We start from the raw sequence: 15,474 nt of genomic DNA, 5'->3' as shown, positions 1-15,474 counted from the left end.
GGCAGGAAGCGGGAGCCGGGCCGGGCTCGCTCCGCGCTGCTCCGCCCGGGGCTGGGCTGGGCTGGGGCCGCTTCTCTGATCGCCGGGACCCTGCCATGGGGACGTAGCGGGCGGCGGAGCCATGCCCGGCGCGGCGCTGCCCCGCAGCTCGCTATGCACGGTAAGGCACGGCGGGGCTCGGCTGCGGGCGGCCCCGGAGCTGAGGGACGGGTGGGGGCCGGGAGTCCGGGGGGGGGTCTCCCTGTGCCCCGGGTCCGCGGCCGGTGTCGGTGCTGCCGCTCCTCGGGGCCCCGCTCCTCCCCGCCCGCTTTGGGCTGCCGCTGCCCGGGGGCTCGCCTTGCCCCGGGGGAGCCATTTTCTCCCTCAGGGGGGAAGGCAGCGGGAGGCGCGGGGCAGCGGGGACGGGGCTGGCGCCCGGTGCCGTTTCCGGGATTTATCCTGACTCAGGGAAAACGCCGCTGGATTTACGGGAACGGCCGGCGGTTTTCCCGGAGGCCCTTAACTCCCCACGTACCGGGGGGCTGGCTCTGGCGGCAGGCAGCCCCCGGGCGGCCTGGGGTGCTGCAGTAACCTCGGGGAGGGGCGACTGGGATCCCTCAAACAGGGATCGGAGGGCTCTGCCCCCACCCCGAGCTTGGGGCTGCTCAAACAGCGAGTTTGCGTTTGCTGTTGAGATTTCTTCTAACTTCTCGGCTGTCCGGGGTCGAGGTGGCTGAGCCCTTCTTCGCAATTTCGCGGGAGAAAAGGTTGTTTTTGGAAGAAATCTGAGAGTTTCGTGACTAAGCTGGCTGATGGGGGTGGACGGCCGTGCGGTATCGGGCGTGTGATAGCGACCGGGAGCGTATCGTTTCGTGATAACGCGATGATGCGGGTTTGACTCGCAAGTGGGTTTGGCTGTCTCTGAGAAGTTGTTCCGTGTGTTTACGCTGAGAGTCTGCCTGTCCTGCAGCTTCTTGCCTTTCTTTATTTAAACGTGATGTCACGGCTTTACGTTATGGTATAGAATTTGCAAGATCGACCTGTTTGCCCCTGAATACCCGAGCTTTCTAGTAACAAACGCTTGCACTTGACTGCTCTAGACTAATAATGCTGGGTAACTTGTTCATTTGCCATCAGACAGTTGTGTCTACCCAACTCAAAGGTACCTTCTTCCAGAAGTTTTCATTTCTGCTCGTGGAAGCTTTTGGAAACCAGTTACACAACTAGTGCTGGCGAGACAGCGCAACTAAAGCTGCGGACTGGGAGCACTCCGTGCCTTAACCCTGCCTGTGGATCACTTACATCTCGGGACCTAGACAGGGCATGTGAACTGCTGAAGTGACTTGCATTTAGATTTTAAAGCAGTTAGCAAACCCGAATAAGTGTATTTCTGTCTTCATGATGGCGGTGCACATATTTTGCTGTAGTTCAGATGCTATATGTGATATTACTGACATTATTCTCAGCAAAACGCACAAAATTTCTGAATTCCTTAATCTTTATGTTGTCCTTAGTTAAATAATATGTTAGAGGAAGAGCGCCCTTTAGTAGGATTTCTTTTTCAGGACATTTTTTCCCTGCCTATTTGCATGTGGTCATTTCAAGTTCGTAATTACACCACACACACTCATTCCAGATAGTCCACATCTTTTCCATAAAACCATACTGTATTTATTAATGTTACAATTCCTGCTCTGTTGCATGCCCTCCTGTCTTCCATTTACTGTCCATATCCTTCTACATTTGCCCTCGTGGCCTTTCTTACTTCCTTGATGCCTCCGTTCTAGTTTTCCAATTCTTTTATGTTTCCTCTGATTCTTCAGAATTTCCTGTAATTTGTTCCTATGCGTTCTCTCTTTCTGCATGTCCTTAACATCATTTCCTTGTCCTCTGTGTTTTTGCCTTGTACTTCCAGCTTTTGCAGTAGAAAAAAAAATGGCAGCTGTCTTCACTGAGCCCAGTGTATTTTCTCATTTAAAAAATAAGTTTATATATAAGGGCGGTTTCATTTGTTAAAGGCAGTTCAGATTTATGAGGAAAAACAAATAGCCATAAGGGTGCTCCTGACATCAATTCCTTCTGAAGGTAAAGGGAGGAATTGCAATTTTGAAGCTGGAAGCCAAGTTACATAGAAGCTGAAAACCAGGCTACCAAGTTTGTCAGCCAGAACTGTTGGGCCTGGTATTCCTGTTGGCTGTGGTGGCCAGCAGCAGGCCTTTATTGAGGGTTTCAGACCACGGCAAGCGTGGCAAGCAGTGAAAAATAAAAACACTTTCCCAGCTTCCAGGGATCTGTGGACTGTAGAAATTCCTGAGTCAAAATGGTGTCTTTGTATTTGGGAGACCTGTGTATGTTTCTCCTTCTGATGGATGTAATGGTCACTTCTGGAGCCCAGGCACATTTTTGGCACCCCAGTGCTGTGTCATGGAGCCCCACACCTCAGCTGCAAGTTGACCAAACAATTACCTTGCTGTGTTTGGTTTGAACCTGTCCCCTGCATGGTTTGGGTGATGCCAATTAGTTCTTTCTTTGGAAAAGAAAGAGAACAGCCATCCCTGTTCATCTTCTCCAGCCACCTTAGTTTATCTTCCCTATGGCATTAATGATGTGGGGGCCCTCTGGATTATCCTGTGCTTGGTTGCCTCTTCTACAGACCAGTGTTTTTAGTCATTCCTCTTACGGCAGCCATGCTATACCACTGATAACCCCTGTTACCATTCTCTTTATAATTTATGTATCAATTTAAAATAAGTTAATTATGTTTTCAGGACTGGAGACCAGTATGGTTATCTGGATTCCAAGTATAAGATCCGTATGGATTTACATGTTGATGTATCAGCGCTCTGTGTTTTGTTCTCCAGTCCTTTCCTAAGTAGTCCATAGCGTCTGATTGCATTTCTGATTGCTTTGTCTAACCAGACTCATTGAATTTTTTATCTGCTTATTAATCAATTTTAATTTCTGTTCTTGATTGCTGTCTACTTCCAGCCAAATGAAGCATGCTGTTATCTGGGCCTGTGCCAATCTGAATTACGTGGTAATTGCAGTTCTCGCAAGTAACCAGTATTGTCAGTCTGGATGCCTTTCCCTTGCTTTTTGAGTAATCATTCTTTTTGCATTAGCATTATTATTTGGGGTAAAAAAATTGTCATTTGGGCTAAATATTGTCATTTTGCTCCCTGTTATCTATTTCTTTAGTCATCACAAGGGGGCCTTGCTTTTGCGTGGGACATAGCAAGGTATTCTGTGTTACAACCTTAGCTTCGCCCCTTGGATAGCCATGAGCTTCCTTTGAATGCCTGGAAACACGGGCCCTTCTCTTGCAGGCTTGGGAACCTGACAGCAGAAAGAGGATCACAAAGCTACATTTTTCTATCGAAGCAAACAGGAGTAAGTCAGTTCTAATGAATCACACTCAGTGTGTGGCAATCACCTGAATCTTAAAGAATCCACCGAGTGAATCACTGACAAGGGGCGTGAGCGTGGCTGCAGCGCAGCTCACGCAAGGGCCAAGGGCTGGTGCCCAGCTTAGCAGCCGCTCTTTCAGAATTAAAGCCTCGGGGAGGGAGGTTTGAAGGGTGAGACCCTGCCGAGCCATCTCCCAGAGCTTGCTCAGACAGTGCTCTGATTTGGAGCTGCATGGCTGCACTCTCAAAGTCAGCCCTGAACACGGGCAGGCTAACTGCTGGGGTGGCATTTGTGTGCACATGCTCAGGACTCAGGCGTAGTGTGCACCACCGTGCCCTTTAATGAAAAGCTAAAAAGTTATGTTCTTATAGTTGTGATCACTTCCACTCTTTACTTTATCTATGCATACTCATATATTATATGCACGCATTTTATGATGTGAAGTTCGTGGTCTTTATTGACAAACACATTTTTAAGTAAGATTTCTAAGGCTTCCCTTCATAGTAGCGTAAAAGCTATTATCACTCTCCTGGTTTTAGACAAGGCCTACAATGTAGTATTCCACTCTTCAATCTTCATAAAATGGAGGATTATTTTAATGTTAGCTCTTTTATCCTTTTTTTGACCTTTCCAGGTTTTAGTGAGCAATGAGAAAAGCTTCCTGTAAATGTTGCTTTAATATACATTTCTCAATGCTTAAAGGAGAAGTTCTGGTTTCCCGTGCATCTTCATATATCAAACTAAAAAATGCAGCCTTGGAGAGATTTTGGTAATGGATGAAGCAACAAAACAACACGAGGATAATCCTGCACCCTGATTTCTTTTCAGTCTCATCACTCTATTTGCTTCCAAACTTCCAAGCTTGCAAATTTTTATGACTTGCCAAAAGGGCTAACCGATGACTGATACGTAGATTACTTGTGCATTGGTGTATAATCCTGTTGAGCTTTAAAGCAAAAGGAAGTTTCATCCTTATTAGAAAAAAGTATATAGCATATATTAAGTATTTGAGAAATTCTAATGACTTGCACTGCCTTTTGTTTGCAGGTAGTTCATTAGCTTAGAAGTGGAATTTGCAAAATGGAAGTTTGCCTTGAGAGAAACAGTTGAATAAGTTTTTGGAGGAAAACACTTTATTACACATCCAATATGTTAGATGTGTACAAAAAAGGAGTAAGCCTCCCAATCTCTGGATTTCAGCAGTGCATCTGGATTTATAAAATTGTTTTATTTTGAAATTTTTAGCCTAATGCTTCTGTATTAAGGAGATACAAGCTCTGGATGTTATCAATGTGGGGCTATTTTAAGCACTAGCCTGGTGGTGAGCAATGCTGTCTGAATTGTTTGGTATACTCATACCCAAGTGTTTGCTCCAGCAAGTATTTCATTCCTGCTAGCTGATGTGCACTGGTGGCAGGGTCTCAAGGCACCAATTGTGGGGGCAGGAGTCAGGTCTCACTCGTCTGATCCCCTCCTTCCCATCCAGTTTGCTTTCTCTGAGAGGCCTTTCCCTTTTGCTGACACCTCTGGGCATCCACTGGCTTTCTGGGAGAGGGCAATCTTGTTCCCTACACAACCGTCTCCATCATGACCCTCTCCAAGACCCTCTTGAGGGTCCTCTCTTTCCCACCACACCTTTCTCTTGCATCTTGCTGTATCCTTCACTTTTACCTTTGTTGTTTCTTTCTTCCTTTATTAGTCCGCATAGATGTTGGCTCTCCTGCAGATCTCTGTGCACAATCTGGTGAGGCAGAAGCAGCGGCAAGGATGGAAATTATAGTGGTGGCAGCAAGTCAAAGAGTATTTTCAGTCTGGAGGTGTTGCAGGGGCTCCTAATTGTGCCTCAGCAGCCAAAAGTTTGCACGGAAGAGCTCCAGGGCTTATGCAGTATTTTTGACTGTAGCTATCAGGCAGTAAGTGCTTGGAGATGTGAAAAGGAGTGAGGGTTGCCTCACAGGTGATGAGAATTTGGGGATACGTAGCTGTCACCCAGAGGAATGGAGTTGCTTGAGGAAACGGTGCTTGTTTTCATCTGCAGTATTTTGTTTATTTCTGCAGCACTTTCAGAAGAGAAGCCTAGAGTTTCTGCTGACTCTTTTTTCCTGGGCAGTCCCCACTAACTAAAAACATGAATCACCGGTGTGCATGATGTGGTTTGGTGGTTTGAATTATCATTTGGCTTTGGTAATCCAGGCTGCCCATTTTTCTGAGCAGCGCTGGTTCGTGGGTGCTCGTTCTTTCTCCTGGCAAGTGGAGTTGGAGCGGAGAGCTGTAAATTCAATGATGGAAAATCATTTTGTTTCTGTTGTACAAAACCTCTAAACTCTGCCTTGCTGACCTGCTATCTGTGGCTTGAGGCTTCAGTGCTTGATAATTTCATGTATTTTCTGAACTCTATTAAGTTTATCACGGGTATAAACTAGTGTAACAGCTGAACGGTTTGGGAGCTGCTTAAAATGGTGGGTTTTTTCCTGTGTGAATGTTTTTTCTGAAAGGCCAAGTCATTGGTTGTGAGTCATCTGTGGTCTATGACTCCATTCCTCAGATTTCAATCAGTAATAATGAATGTGCTGATTCTGGTTTGATTACACTTGTAGACACACTTTCACTTAATCTAATTAAAAAAAAAATCAGGAAAGGTGTTTTCAATTTCTTTTTCTTTCTGAAGATTTTTCTGACCAATCTTGTATGTGTTTTTGGCTTGATCTTTGATGCTTCCCTCCCTTGTTTATATTACTGGCTTGTTTGACTTTGGGGCCAGCTGCATATATTCCCTTGTTAGAGGATCTATCATTGGCTAGAGAATCTTTTTTTTTTTTTTTACTGTTATTGTCAGACCATCTGTGTAAATGATCTTTTACCCATTTTCCTGCAGGCAATCAATCTTGTAAGACTGTCAGCTGCCGAAACAAGTTTTTTTCTTTTTTTTTTCTTAGTGTTGGAGTGCTTGCATTTATCCTGTGGTCAGCTAATTAAATCTGAAACGATAGCTATTTAAATATGTGATTCTATTTTTTTTCTTTCTCCAGTTCACCATTTTAGCATCTGGTATATTGAAGATATCTGTTGCATGACAAAATGCTCTGAAATTCTTGGAAGAAATGGGGTTATTGCCTTGTCAGAGTTGCAAAGACCTGTCCTTAAAGTTTTAAATGGCCTTCATGTATGTTACTTTCTCCTGCAAGGCTTCAGTTTTGAGAGAGAAACAGGACAGCATGGAGCTGTCATAGCCATCTCATTTTGCGTATCCTTTCTGAAGACTGCAACCACAAAACTGGTATCAGCGTTGTGGTTTACCCTCTTTGGTTTGCTTTTCTTTTGCTATAGTTCTCCTAGCCAAAGAAGCAAAAAGAAAACAGAGCTCTGTCGCTGTGCCCGTACAGCCAGGTATCTTACTGCTTTCAAAAATGCACATTGGGAAAACGTTGCAGGGAAGTTAGTGCAATAAAACTCAGTGTGAGATTGTATGGGCAGGAGAAGTGGTATTTATTGCCAAAAAAAAAAAAAAAAGAGTTGATTTTTATGCATTCACGCTGCCTGATGCATAGACTACATAAGCACACACTCTCCCCGACATACTCAGAAGCACCAACACGTGCGTGTCCAGGTGATGTGGCCAGGGTCACTTGTGTGTGATGCAGAGGATGACGGACGCTGGCTGTCAAGTCTTCACCACGCCACTGGGGTTCTTCATGGCAATGCAAACTAGTTTTTGGACAAGTGCTTCATAGCCTTCAGGAGCCGTCAGCTGATATGGGATGGGTCTTCGCTGTAGGATCATGCTGAATTCAAGCTCTGTAAATCTTGGGCCAGATTTCTTTTTTTTTCCTTTTTTTTTCCCCCCTTTTTTTGTTGTTTGTTTTTAACTTGTCTGAATGCATGTTTGAAATACATGTCTAGGGTCTGTTTTTCAGCTGGGCCAACAGGCAATGGACTTGTTCATGTGCTGTGCTGCAATCTTGTTAAATCCTCCCGTGCATGGTCTTTTGTCGATGAGTCATCTATGCTGTGGTGTTACCAGAGCGTAGACCTTTTGGCCATGACATTAACAGCACATTTCTCAGTCTTACTGCTGGGAATGGTGTCCAGGGAATGGTGTCGTTCATTACCAATACAGGCTGTTCTTTTAACTCTTTGCTTTGCTGTTGTTCCCATTGTGTACACACACAGTCATAATGCAGTCACACTAATCTCAATATTTCTGTTAAAATTCTTGACGACAGTCGTCTTCAAAATTAAAAATGGTAAGAAAATCTTAAAGGAGTAAAATACCCAAAAAGTTTACAGCTTTGTGGCAGACTGTTTGGGCTGAATGCTAACAGTGTCAGTTTAAAAGGAAAAGTGTGTTTGTTGGGGAGAAGTTGAAAACCTAACTTTCCCACTTCTCTAGGGCAGGCTTGCTCAAAAAAAGTTTTGGAAGCCTGTCTGTACTTCATATTGCTGTGAGATCATCCTGTGCCTTTTTACTCCAAACTTGCCATCTGGTTTGTTTATTCAGTAGAACTGCAAGTACTGGATGCATTCTTCTCTCTGGAACAGTTTCTGGATGGACTGACTTACTGTGTTCCTTAATGAGACATTCCTTTGCTCTTGAGTAACTTTCTTGCAAGCTGCAGCATTTTCAAGGCATTCCATCTTTAGATTGAACATCACAAATAGTATTTGCTCTATATACAAACAGCTTATCATTGTCTGGCATATTGGCTACTGGGTGGCATGTTAACAACACTGGTGACAGGCATGGCGTTGGTTGTTTTTTTTTTTTGTTGTTTTTTCCTAAATAATCTCCCTCTCTTGCACTTTTGTCAGTTGGAGGTCCTGATATCTGAATTGGTCAAGTCAGTTGAAAGCACTTTTACAGTAATCCTGAATCATAAATGCTAAAGTCAGCTGTGCAGCCTGTCAGGGAATATGAGGCTTCCTAACCCTGTTTTTTTTCTTTCTCTCTCTTCCTCATCCTCTCCCTCTGTATTTACAGGTAATCTTAACGTTTGTCTGTATGTTGATGGAGGAATCTGTAGAAATTGCTCCAGTGCCATATACTGTGCAAGCCCGCCGGATCGCTTTGGATAGAAGAGATCCCTTTCACCCCTTGAGGAGGGAAAAGAGGCAGGTGCACTGTCAACTTGGACAATACCTACATCCTAGAGAGACTCACTGCTGCATGAGGTGCCATGCAGGTACATTACTGTAGAATAAGTACATTAATAGTGACCTTTGCCTCAGAGGCATTCCGCTGTCCTGCTCTCTCAAACTCTCTGTCCTACAGCTACATCCGAACTCCCTTTCCTTGGTAGAAATTCTTACTGTCTCTTCTCTTCCTCCGTCAGACTCTGTGCTGGTGAGAGGAAAAGTCCTACCCTGTCAGCCCCAGGATTTCTCTGAGGACCCAGTGACTCCCAGCCTCCCTAAGACAGCACATTTGTCTTCCTGTCAGATCTCTGCTAAGTGATTTTTGTTGCAGGTACCTACAAGGCAAAAGACTGTGAACGGCCTGACCAGGCACCTGTCTGTCTTCCATGTGCTAATGGCACATTCACAGCTGTCGACAACACCATGTCTAAATGCTTCCAGTGTACACAGTGTCGTACAGGTGAGTTGCAGCATTTTTTTTTGTGTGTGTGGGTAGGTTAGGGGCTAATAATACCTGTCATTGTAATGGTGGTCTCAGCTGAAGGTGAGGTTGGAATAGTCACTTTTTTTTTCTTTCATCAGACCTCCAGCAGATAGTAGAGACCCCATGCACCCCAAAGGAAGATACTGTATGTGGCTGTCAGAAGAATCAATATCAGATTGGCCAGGCTGATTTCTTCTACTGTAGGAACTGCAGCTCGTGCCCCAATGGGATTATTGCGAACTGTGAGTATGGCACGGGTACGGCTCAAGTACAGATACACCTACAGGTAGCTGCCACTAGGATAGACATCTGCAGCCCTCTCCTTGCTTTCTGACACTGCACTGCCTTTCCCTGAAGTGAATTTAGTTTTGGAACAACTCTTTGTTTTGCCTACCTGCTTTCCCCAGGAAGACTGCTTTTTTACCTGTTTTGGCATCAATCCCTGTTTTCTGTCACAGATTCTACCTTCTTTTTGTCCTTGAATGTTTTCTTGTCTTGGCTGTCATGAGATGTTTGCTACTTAATTTCAGTAGCTCTGCCTGCCTTGCATGTATTGAAGCAAAGTCTTAATGTTCTGGTGGAGATTTCCCCTTTGCCTTCCTTATTTTGCGTTTCTTTGACTGTTTCTCCTGATGCTTATTGCATTTTCCTTACCAACCGCTCTAGGCACTGTGCGTATAAAGGCTGAAAATGCCAGTGTACAGTGCAGTGTTTTAAAGTAATGCTGAAGTGTACCCAGTGGCATTTTATCACCAACGCTGTGATGTGGGTCTGGTGCAGATGTCTGGGAGAGCTACCCATGCTAGGTGTCGCAAGTTGTCTCAACTGCAGTCAGGATCAGAAACCTTAACCCAGCCCCAGGATGCTTGCCACCCTTCAATTTGTGCTGAAGTCCAGTTCTGCTCATGTCTCTTGAATGCTCCTTAGGTTGTTGTCCTGAAGCTATCCCCTCTTCCTTGCAAATTCAGTATTTCCTGTCTCCTTCAACATCTCTTACCCTGCCTAGCGTGAGTTTTATTGTCTCCCTGGTGAACGCATTCCCTCTGGCATTCAGTGATCTTTGTCAGTTTCCCATGCTTACACCTATCCTCAAGGGTCATCGTCTTGCACTGCCCTTGAACAATTTCCTTCCCTTCTGTCTGATGTAGAACTATTTCAGTTCTGTCACTCGCTTGCCACAAAATGTATACTGCTTATTCTAGTGTCTTTTCCCTCCCTTCATGTAACTTTGTCCTTCCTTCACTACTCTTGCCTCCTTCTTCCCACATCTTTTTTTTAGTGTCCATGCTGTGACTTGCTTAAAAGCAGTAGCTTGCTCATTTCTTACACTTAGAGCACAGCAGATCGTAAGAGTGGATATGTCTGTCCCATGGCTTGAAGTGATTTCTCCCTGCCCCAAACGGACTTCCTCACCAGTCCCAGCTGCTTGGGGACGACATCTTCCTCATTTTTGCCTAACTAATGTGATTTCCCCTTCCTGTCATGCTTGAACTAGAGTGACTTTTCCCCCTTTTGTACTGGAACTATCCTTATCCATCAGGCCAGTCTCAGCTGCACTGTGATTTTATTCCCTTTCTCAACCTCTACAGAGGTCTCTGACCTACCGGGACAGTGATACGCTCACCTTTGTTTTTATTTATTTATTTTTGTCCTCCCCCAACCCCATCCTCAAAAATAGACTGAATCTTCTTTCTCTTCTCCAATAGCAATTCTCCAGGCTCTAAGAAGAATGATCTCCCACCCATCTCAGAATTATTTTTTTCCCTTTTTGTTTTCTTCTCTGTCCACATTACGGCAACAGTTTCTTCTTTTCTCTGCAGGTTCAAAGAACAGAAACGCGATTTGCAGGTGTAAGCCTATGTTCTTCCTGTCACTTGATAACATTTGCAAGCCTTGCAATAGGTGAGCTTTTTTTCTCCTCTATATGAGCCTCCACTGAGTAGGAGAGAGAGCAGATGCAACTCCCACTGTGGGGAGGGAATTTTTCTAAAGGTTTTGTCCATCTCGATTTTACAAGATTCTGGCTTTCTGGGGCAATTGGTGGTGTCCTCCACTCTGGCCCTCTCCATGGTAGGCATCATGGTGAACCACTGAGGACCTGTAGTGACTAGGCACGCTGAATTGCTCTGCTTTGCAGGCTCATCTTGATTTGTCTGTTATTTAGGGTTGGTGCAAATGGCTGGTGTCTCATTTCACACATGCTCATATCTCTGATTTGCTCTTTCAGCTGCTCTGGAGAAGAATGCTTGCAATGTCACAGCCCAGTGACTACCTCACCAAATTCATCTGGGCTGAGTGAGTACTGGGGGAACTGGGAGACGGTGGAATCTTTCCAGTGTGGGTTTTTGTTCTGTTGACACCTTCTGTCAACCCGTTACTTTCTCTCCTCTTTCAAATCGTTATTCTTTTTCTCATTGGCATTTGCATGTGCTCACTTACTATTCTTTCTCCAGTGTTTAACTCCTCCTTTCTTGGTCTCTCATTCATTTGCCCTCTTCTTTTTGTCCAGATGGGAGCCTTGTCCTTGGCATCATTGTTGCAATATTTGGAGTTATCTCTGTCCTCTACATTGTAAATAAAATAGTGAAGCTGGTTCAGGAAAATGGGATAGCCTCTTCTTTCTACTCCTGTGGTGAGTACAGCAGCATCTGCTGTGATATTAATTGTGGTGGACATCACTCTGCTATGTGAATGTATGTGTACACACACGTGTGAGGGAAACAGTGGGATCCCATTACTCTGCCTTGCTGCAAGGCCAGAGGAATGTGAAAACTCAACAGGCAAGCTTGTTGATGCGGTTCTTACAACTCTGCTTCTGTGCTGTGACTGGAAGTGCATGTGAGCTCATTGCTGGGAGATGGGCATTTTGCTATAAAACCTTTTGAGGTCAGGATCGTGAGTAACTGCTTTCCTGTTTTCTCTGGGAAGAGAGGAAGTGAAAATTATTTCTGCTTTCTTTCTTTTTTCTTTCAAGTTTCTTCACTGCAGACAAGCAAGGAGCCAGTATCTGAGGTGAGCAAGATGATGTTTGTAAGAGCTTCCCTTCCTTTTTCAACCGTGTTAACCTGGGATCCAGAGTAATGTTGTTCCCCATGGGCTGTTTTCAGGCCTTGTATTTTCAAATAAGCTGAGTAACAGGGTTATTTAATTCAAAAGTTTTTCATTCTAGAGGGTGGATCCATTAACATTTTACTTCCTCTCTGCTAGGGGATGCTTTTCAAACTTCTGGCTCTGTGTTCGTTTTTTTCCGGAGGCATTGTTTTTTGCAACAGCTGACCCTTAATCCCTTTTTCTCTCTATATGCCCTAAGTTGAGAGAATTGAAGTAATTTTAGTTTGCTTTAGATCTTGAACCCAGAAGCCCCTGAGTACTGCTTTACAATGTTTCCTCAGGTCCACTGTTGTTCCCCAATTAAGAGGGCCCAAGCAATAGTCCAGGTAGGGTTCCCACAGCCTTACAAAGAAGGTTGATGGGAAAAGTGTCCTGTGGAACTTGTAGAATGGTGATGATTTGGGGTCCCGGGCTTACCTGATTTTTGCAAAAAAATATTTCTTCCAGACTACCATTTTTGTGATGCAAAAAAAAAAAACCAAACAACCCCCCCCCCCCAACAAAAAACAACAACCAACAAAACAAAAAATCTCCTTGGGAAATAAATGGTTAGTACCTTCTGCTCAAACGAGACATATTGGAAGAATTAAAACCTCATCACCTGCTCCCTACCTATCTTTGCTACATTTTTGTATATAAAGCTAGTGATTCCTTGCAGGAGATGGGTGTTGTGGGTGATTCTGGACTAACACAATGTCTCTTTCAGGTTGAGGTTAAAAGGAGTGCAATTTCTATCCTTCCTGAGGCCCAGAAGGAAACAGAATTGTTAGTGAATGCAATGCCACCATCTGCACCTCTGCCACAAAGTTCACATGAGCTACCAGACTGTGTCAGACCTGCCAGGAAGACGCAGCTACCAGACAGTAAGTGAAACTCCCCCATCCCTCCCTAGGCAAACCGGGACTTGATTATGCAGATGTGGCTGGGAGGATGTATGAAACCTTACCAGGTGTGCATGACCTGCATGCATACTTCATGCATGGCACAATACAAATAAACACACCCAGAACCTGCGAGTCTGTGTACGTTAAACGTCAATGCAAGACTTTCCTGTTGCCTTTTTCTGCTACCAGCAAAATGGATTCTCATAGGTGCTGTCATGGTGTCAGTCTTAATGCCTCTGGAATGGTGACACAGAGCTTTTTTTTTTTTGGAGGGTGGGGGGATAGGATTGTGTGGCAGCAAAGCCCTGAATATATATATGCTTAACTCTGCCCATAACCTTATACAACTGCATATGGAAGTATCACATTGTTTTTGAGGGATAAGAGTGAGTCTGGACATCACGTGAGTCTGTGTGACTACCCTGTAGAAGACCTGAACAGGAGGGGGCAATGCACAGTTCCAAGGCACCATCTAGCCTTTCAATGACTGATGTTCCCCTTGAGGCTGAAAAATCCTGGTTCTCATACTGAATTTCTTCTCTTCTCCCAGATCCTGCTATTCTCTACACCGTGGTGGATCACGTACCGCCATCTCGGTGGAAAGAGTTTGTGAGGCGTCTTGGTCTGAGTGACTATGATCTAGAGCGAATTGAGTTGGAGCATCGGCGTTTACGAGATGCCCAATATGAAATGCTCAGACTGTGGAAACTTCAGATGGGCTATGCTGCAACTGTGGAGCGTATCAGCTGTGTTCTCAACCAGATGGAGCTGAGTGGCTGCAGTGAAGCTATTCAGGAGGCTTTGCTAAACCAGAACTCTCCTCAAACTTGCAGCCTCCACAGCCATCTTTGATCTATTTCTGCTTTAGTTACCCTTGCTGTGACTGTTGAGAGAGGATCACATCTCCCTTCCTTTCCTGTCTCCCCTTTCCTTTGCCTCCCTATCTTTCTAACCCTCCTTAAATGGGTTTGTTGGAGACAGCAGCAGATTATGCTGGAGGAAAGCCAAGGTTTCTTTACAACCACCGAGTTAGTTCAACGCGTTTTCAACCAAGAGAGACCTCTGCAAGAACTCCTTTCCCAAAGAGGGAAAGCACCTCAAAAAGGAAGTGGCGTGCGGACTCTGACCAAGATGAAAACAGGAGCTCAGAGTGACTTGATAGCTCAGCTACTCTACAGACAAGTTGGTGCTGAAACAGGAGCGTCACCCAGCATACAGCAGGCTAACTTGGAGGGTGACTTGGTTGAGCTGGCTGTTCAAATGCTAAAATACTTGCTCTCTTCTTGCAGATCTTTTTTTCTGCAATATCAGACAGTTAAACTGGCTCACATTGCAGCCATTTGATTGTGAAATCTGACTCAAGGGAAGTTGTGGGAGGACGTGCCTATTTCTGGGAGCGGGAGTGGACTTGCACCCTTTTGGTATCAGCTGGTTAACAAAGTGCTGTACCTTCAGCCCTCTCACTGTGGCAGAAGTTGCAGAGATTCAGAAGCAGTGGCTCAGTGTGAAACCGGATGACATTATCCTCTCCACACCTCCCATTGCCCTCTGGTGCAAGAGGAATACAGATTCTGAGCCTGGGGGTCAGATAAAATGGTTGGTGCTTTTTCTAATGTTTCTTCTGCATGTAGAAAACATATAAGACAGCATTAACAAAACACCTGCCTGTGTGTTTGTTCTAGTGCAGAGTGGAAAAGAATGCATGTGTCCGTATGGGTGAGGAGGTACCTATGTACCTGGTAGTATGAGTGCCTCTGCAAATCTGTGCTTCCACACAGGTCAGTAGGCTTGTGTCTGCTTGCTTTTTTCTCTCTGAATGATTTGCTGAATCTGACATAACTGCAAATGGGACTGTGTATGTGTACATATATATATATATATAGATATAGATATTTTAGCAGCTGTTCAATAAATTCACACTACTTCCTGGATTCCATTCTGTGAGCACTGCTTGGGTACCATCTTGAGGCTCTTGATACTGCTTTCTCATGGGTATTATTACCCTGGGTGAAGTTGAAGTAGCAAAAAGCAATTGGCCTGCATCAGGTGCAGGTTGTCCACATATTTGTGAATGTGGATTTTTTTTAATCTCTTGTCCTTTGACTAGACAGAAGCTTTCTATTGTAAATACACTAAGTGTTCCAAATTAAAATTTGTATTTTTATCTCTGCCTCCGTTCTGCTTTTGTCCATGTGAACTTCACTTCTTTGGCTTGTGGGTGGGAGCAGAGAGTGGGGAATGACTTCTAGAAGTGTAGGAGTGGGTTGCACCTGAGTTGGGATGTTGCTCTGCTGAAAAAGTTTGTTTTAAAAAGTTACAGTCTTTTGAATATAGAGCTTAGCTGCCTTCAAGTCACAGGAAGCCCTGAGGGCAGGAAGTGGGACTGAAAGCAAATCCAGTTGCAGGTCTTTTAAAACATTCGAGTCAAATGGGATGCCAGCATATTTAAAGTGAATTTTAAAACAATAGGAAGGA

General features: G+C 44.6%; 1 protein-coding gene across 2 annotated transcripts; it reads left to right on the top strand.

Annotated features, from left to right (window-relative positions):
• Positions 1-21: 21 nt before the first annotated feature.
• TNFRSF1A (TNF receptor superfamily member 1A) lies at positions 22-15,163 on the top strand. 2 transcript variants are annotated; one of them, XM_083835827.1, is made up of 10 exons: positions 22-160; positions 8,366-8,567; positions 8,852-8,980; positions 9,103-9,246; positions 10,825-10,906; positions 11,232-11,299; positions 11,514-11,636; positions 11,979-12,016; positions 12,822-12,978; positions 13,550-15,163. In XM_083835827.1, the coding sequence occupies exons 1-10, from the start codon at positions 122-124 to the stop codon at positions 13,849-13,851; spliced, it is 1,284 nt and encodes a 427-aa protein (XP_083691953.1). In that variant the 5' UTR covers positions 22-121; the 3' UTR covers positions 13,852-15,163. The 2 variants fall into 2 exon arrangements, with proteins under 2 accessions (XP_083691953.1, XP_083691954.1); XM_083835828.1 differs by lacking the exon at positions 22-160 and adding an exon at positions 260-746.
• Positions 15,164-15,474: the final 311 nt, after the last annotated feature.

The sequence above is a fragment of the Anser anser genome, assembly GCF_964211835.1.
Source record: "Anser anser genome assembly, chromosome: 1".
Classification (NCBI taxonomy): Eukaryota; Metazoa; Chordata; class Aves; order Anseriformes; family Anatidae; genus Anser; species Anser anser.
This window is presented reverse-complemented; position numbering and strand designations above follow the sequence as displayed.

Coding starts and splice junctions, on each gene's coding strand:
- TNFRSF1A (XM_083835827.1), top strand. CDS start 122: ATGCCCGGCGCGGCGCTGCCCCGCAGCTCGCTATGCACG. Junction 8,981..9,102: donor GTGTACACAGTGTCGTACAG/GTGAGTTGCAGC, acceptor TTCTTTCATCAG/ACCTCCAGCAGATAGTAGAG. Junction 11,637..11,978: donor CTCTTCTTTCTACTCCTGTG/GTGAGTACAGCA, acceptor TTTTCTTTCAAG/TTTCTTCACTGCAGACAAGC.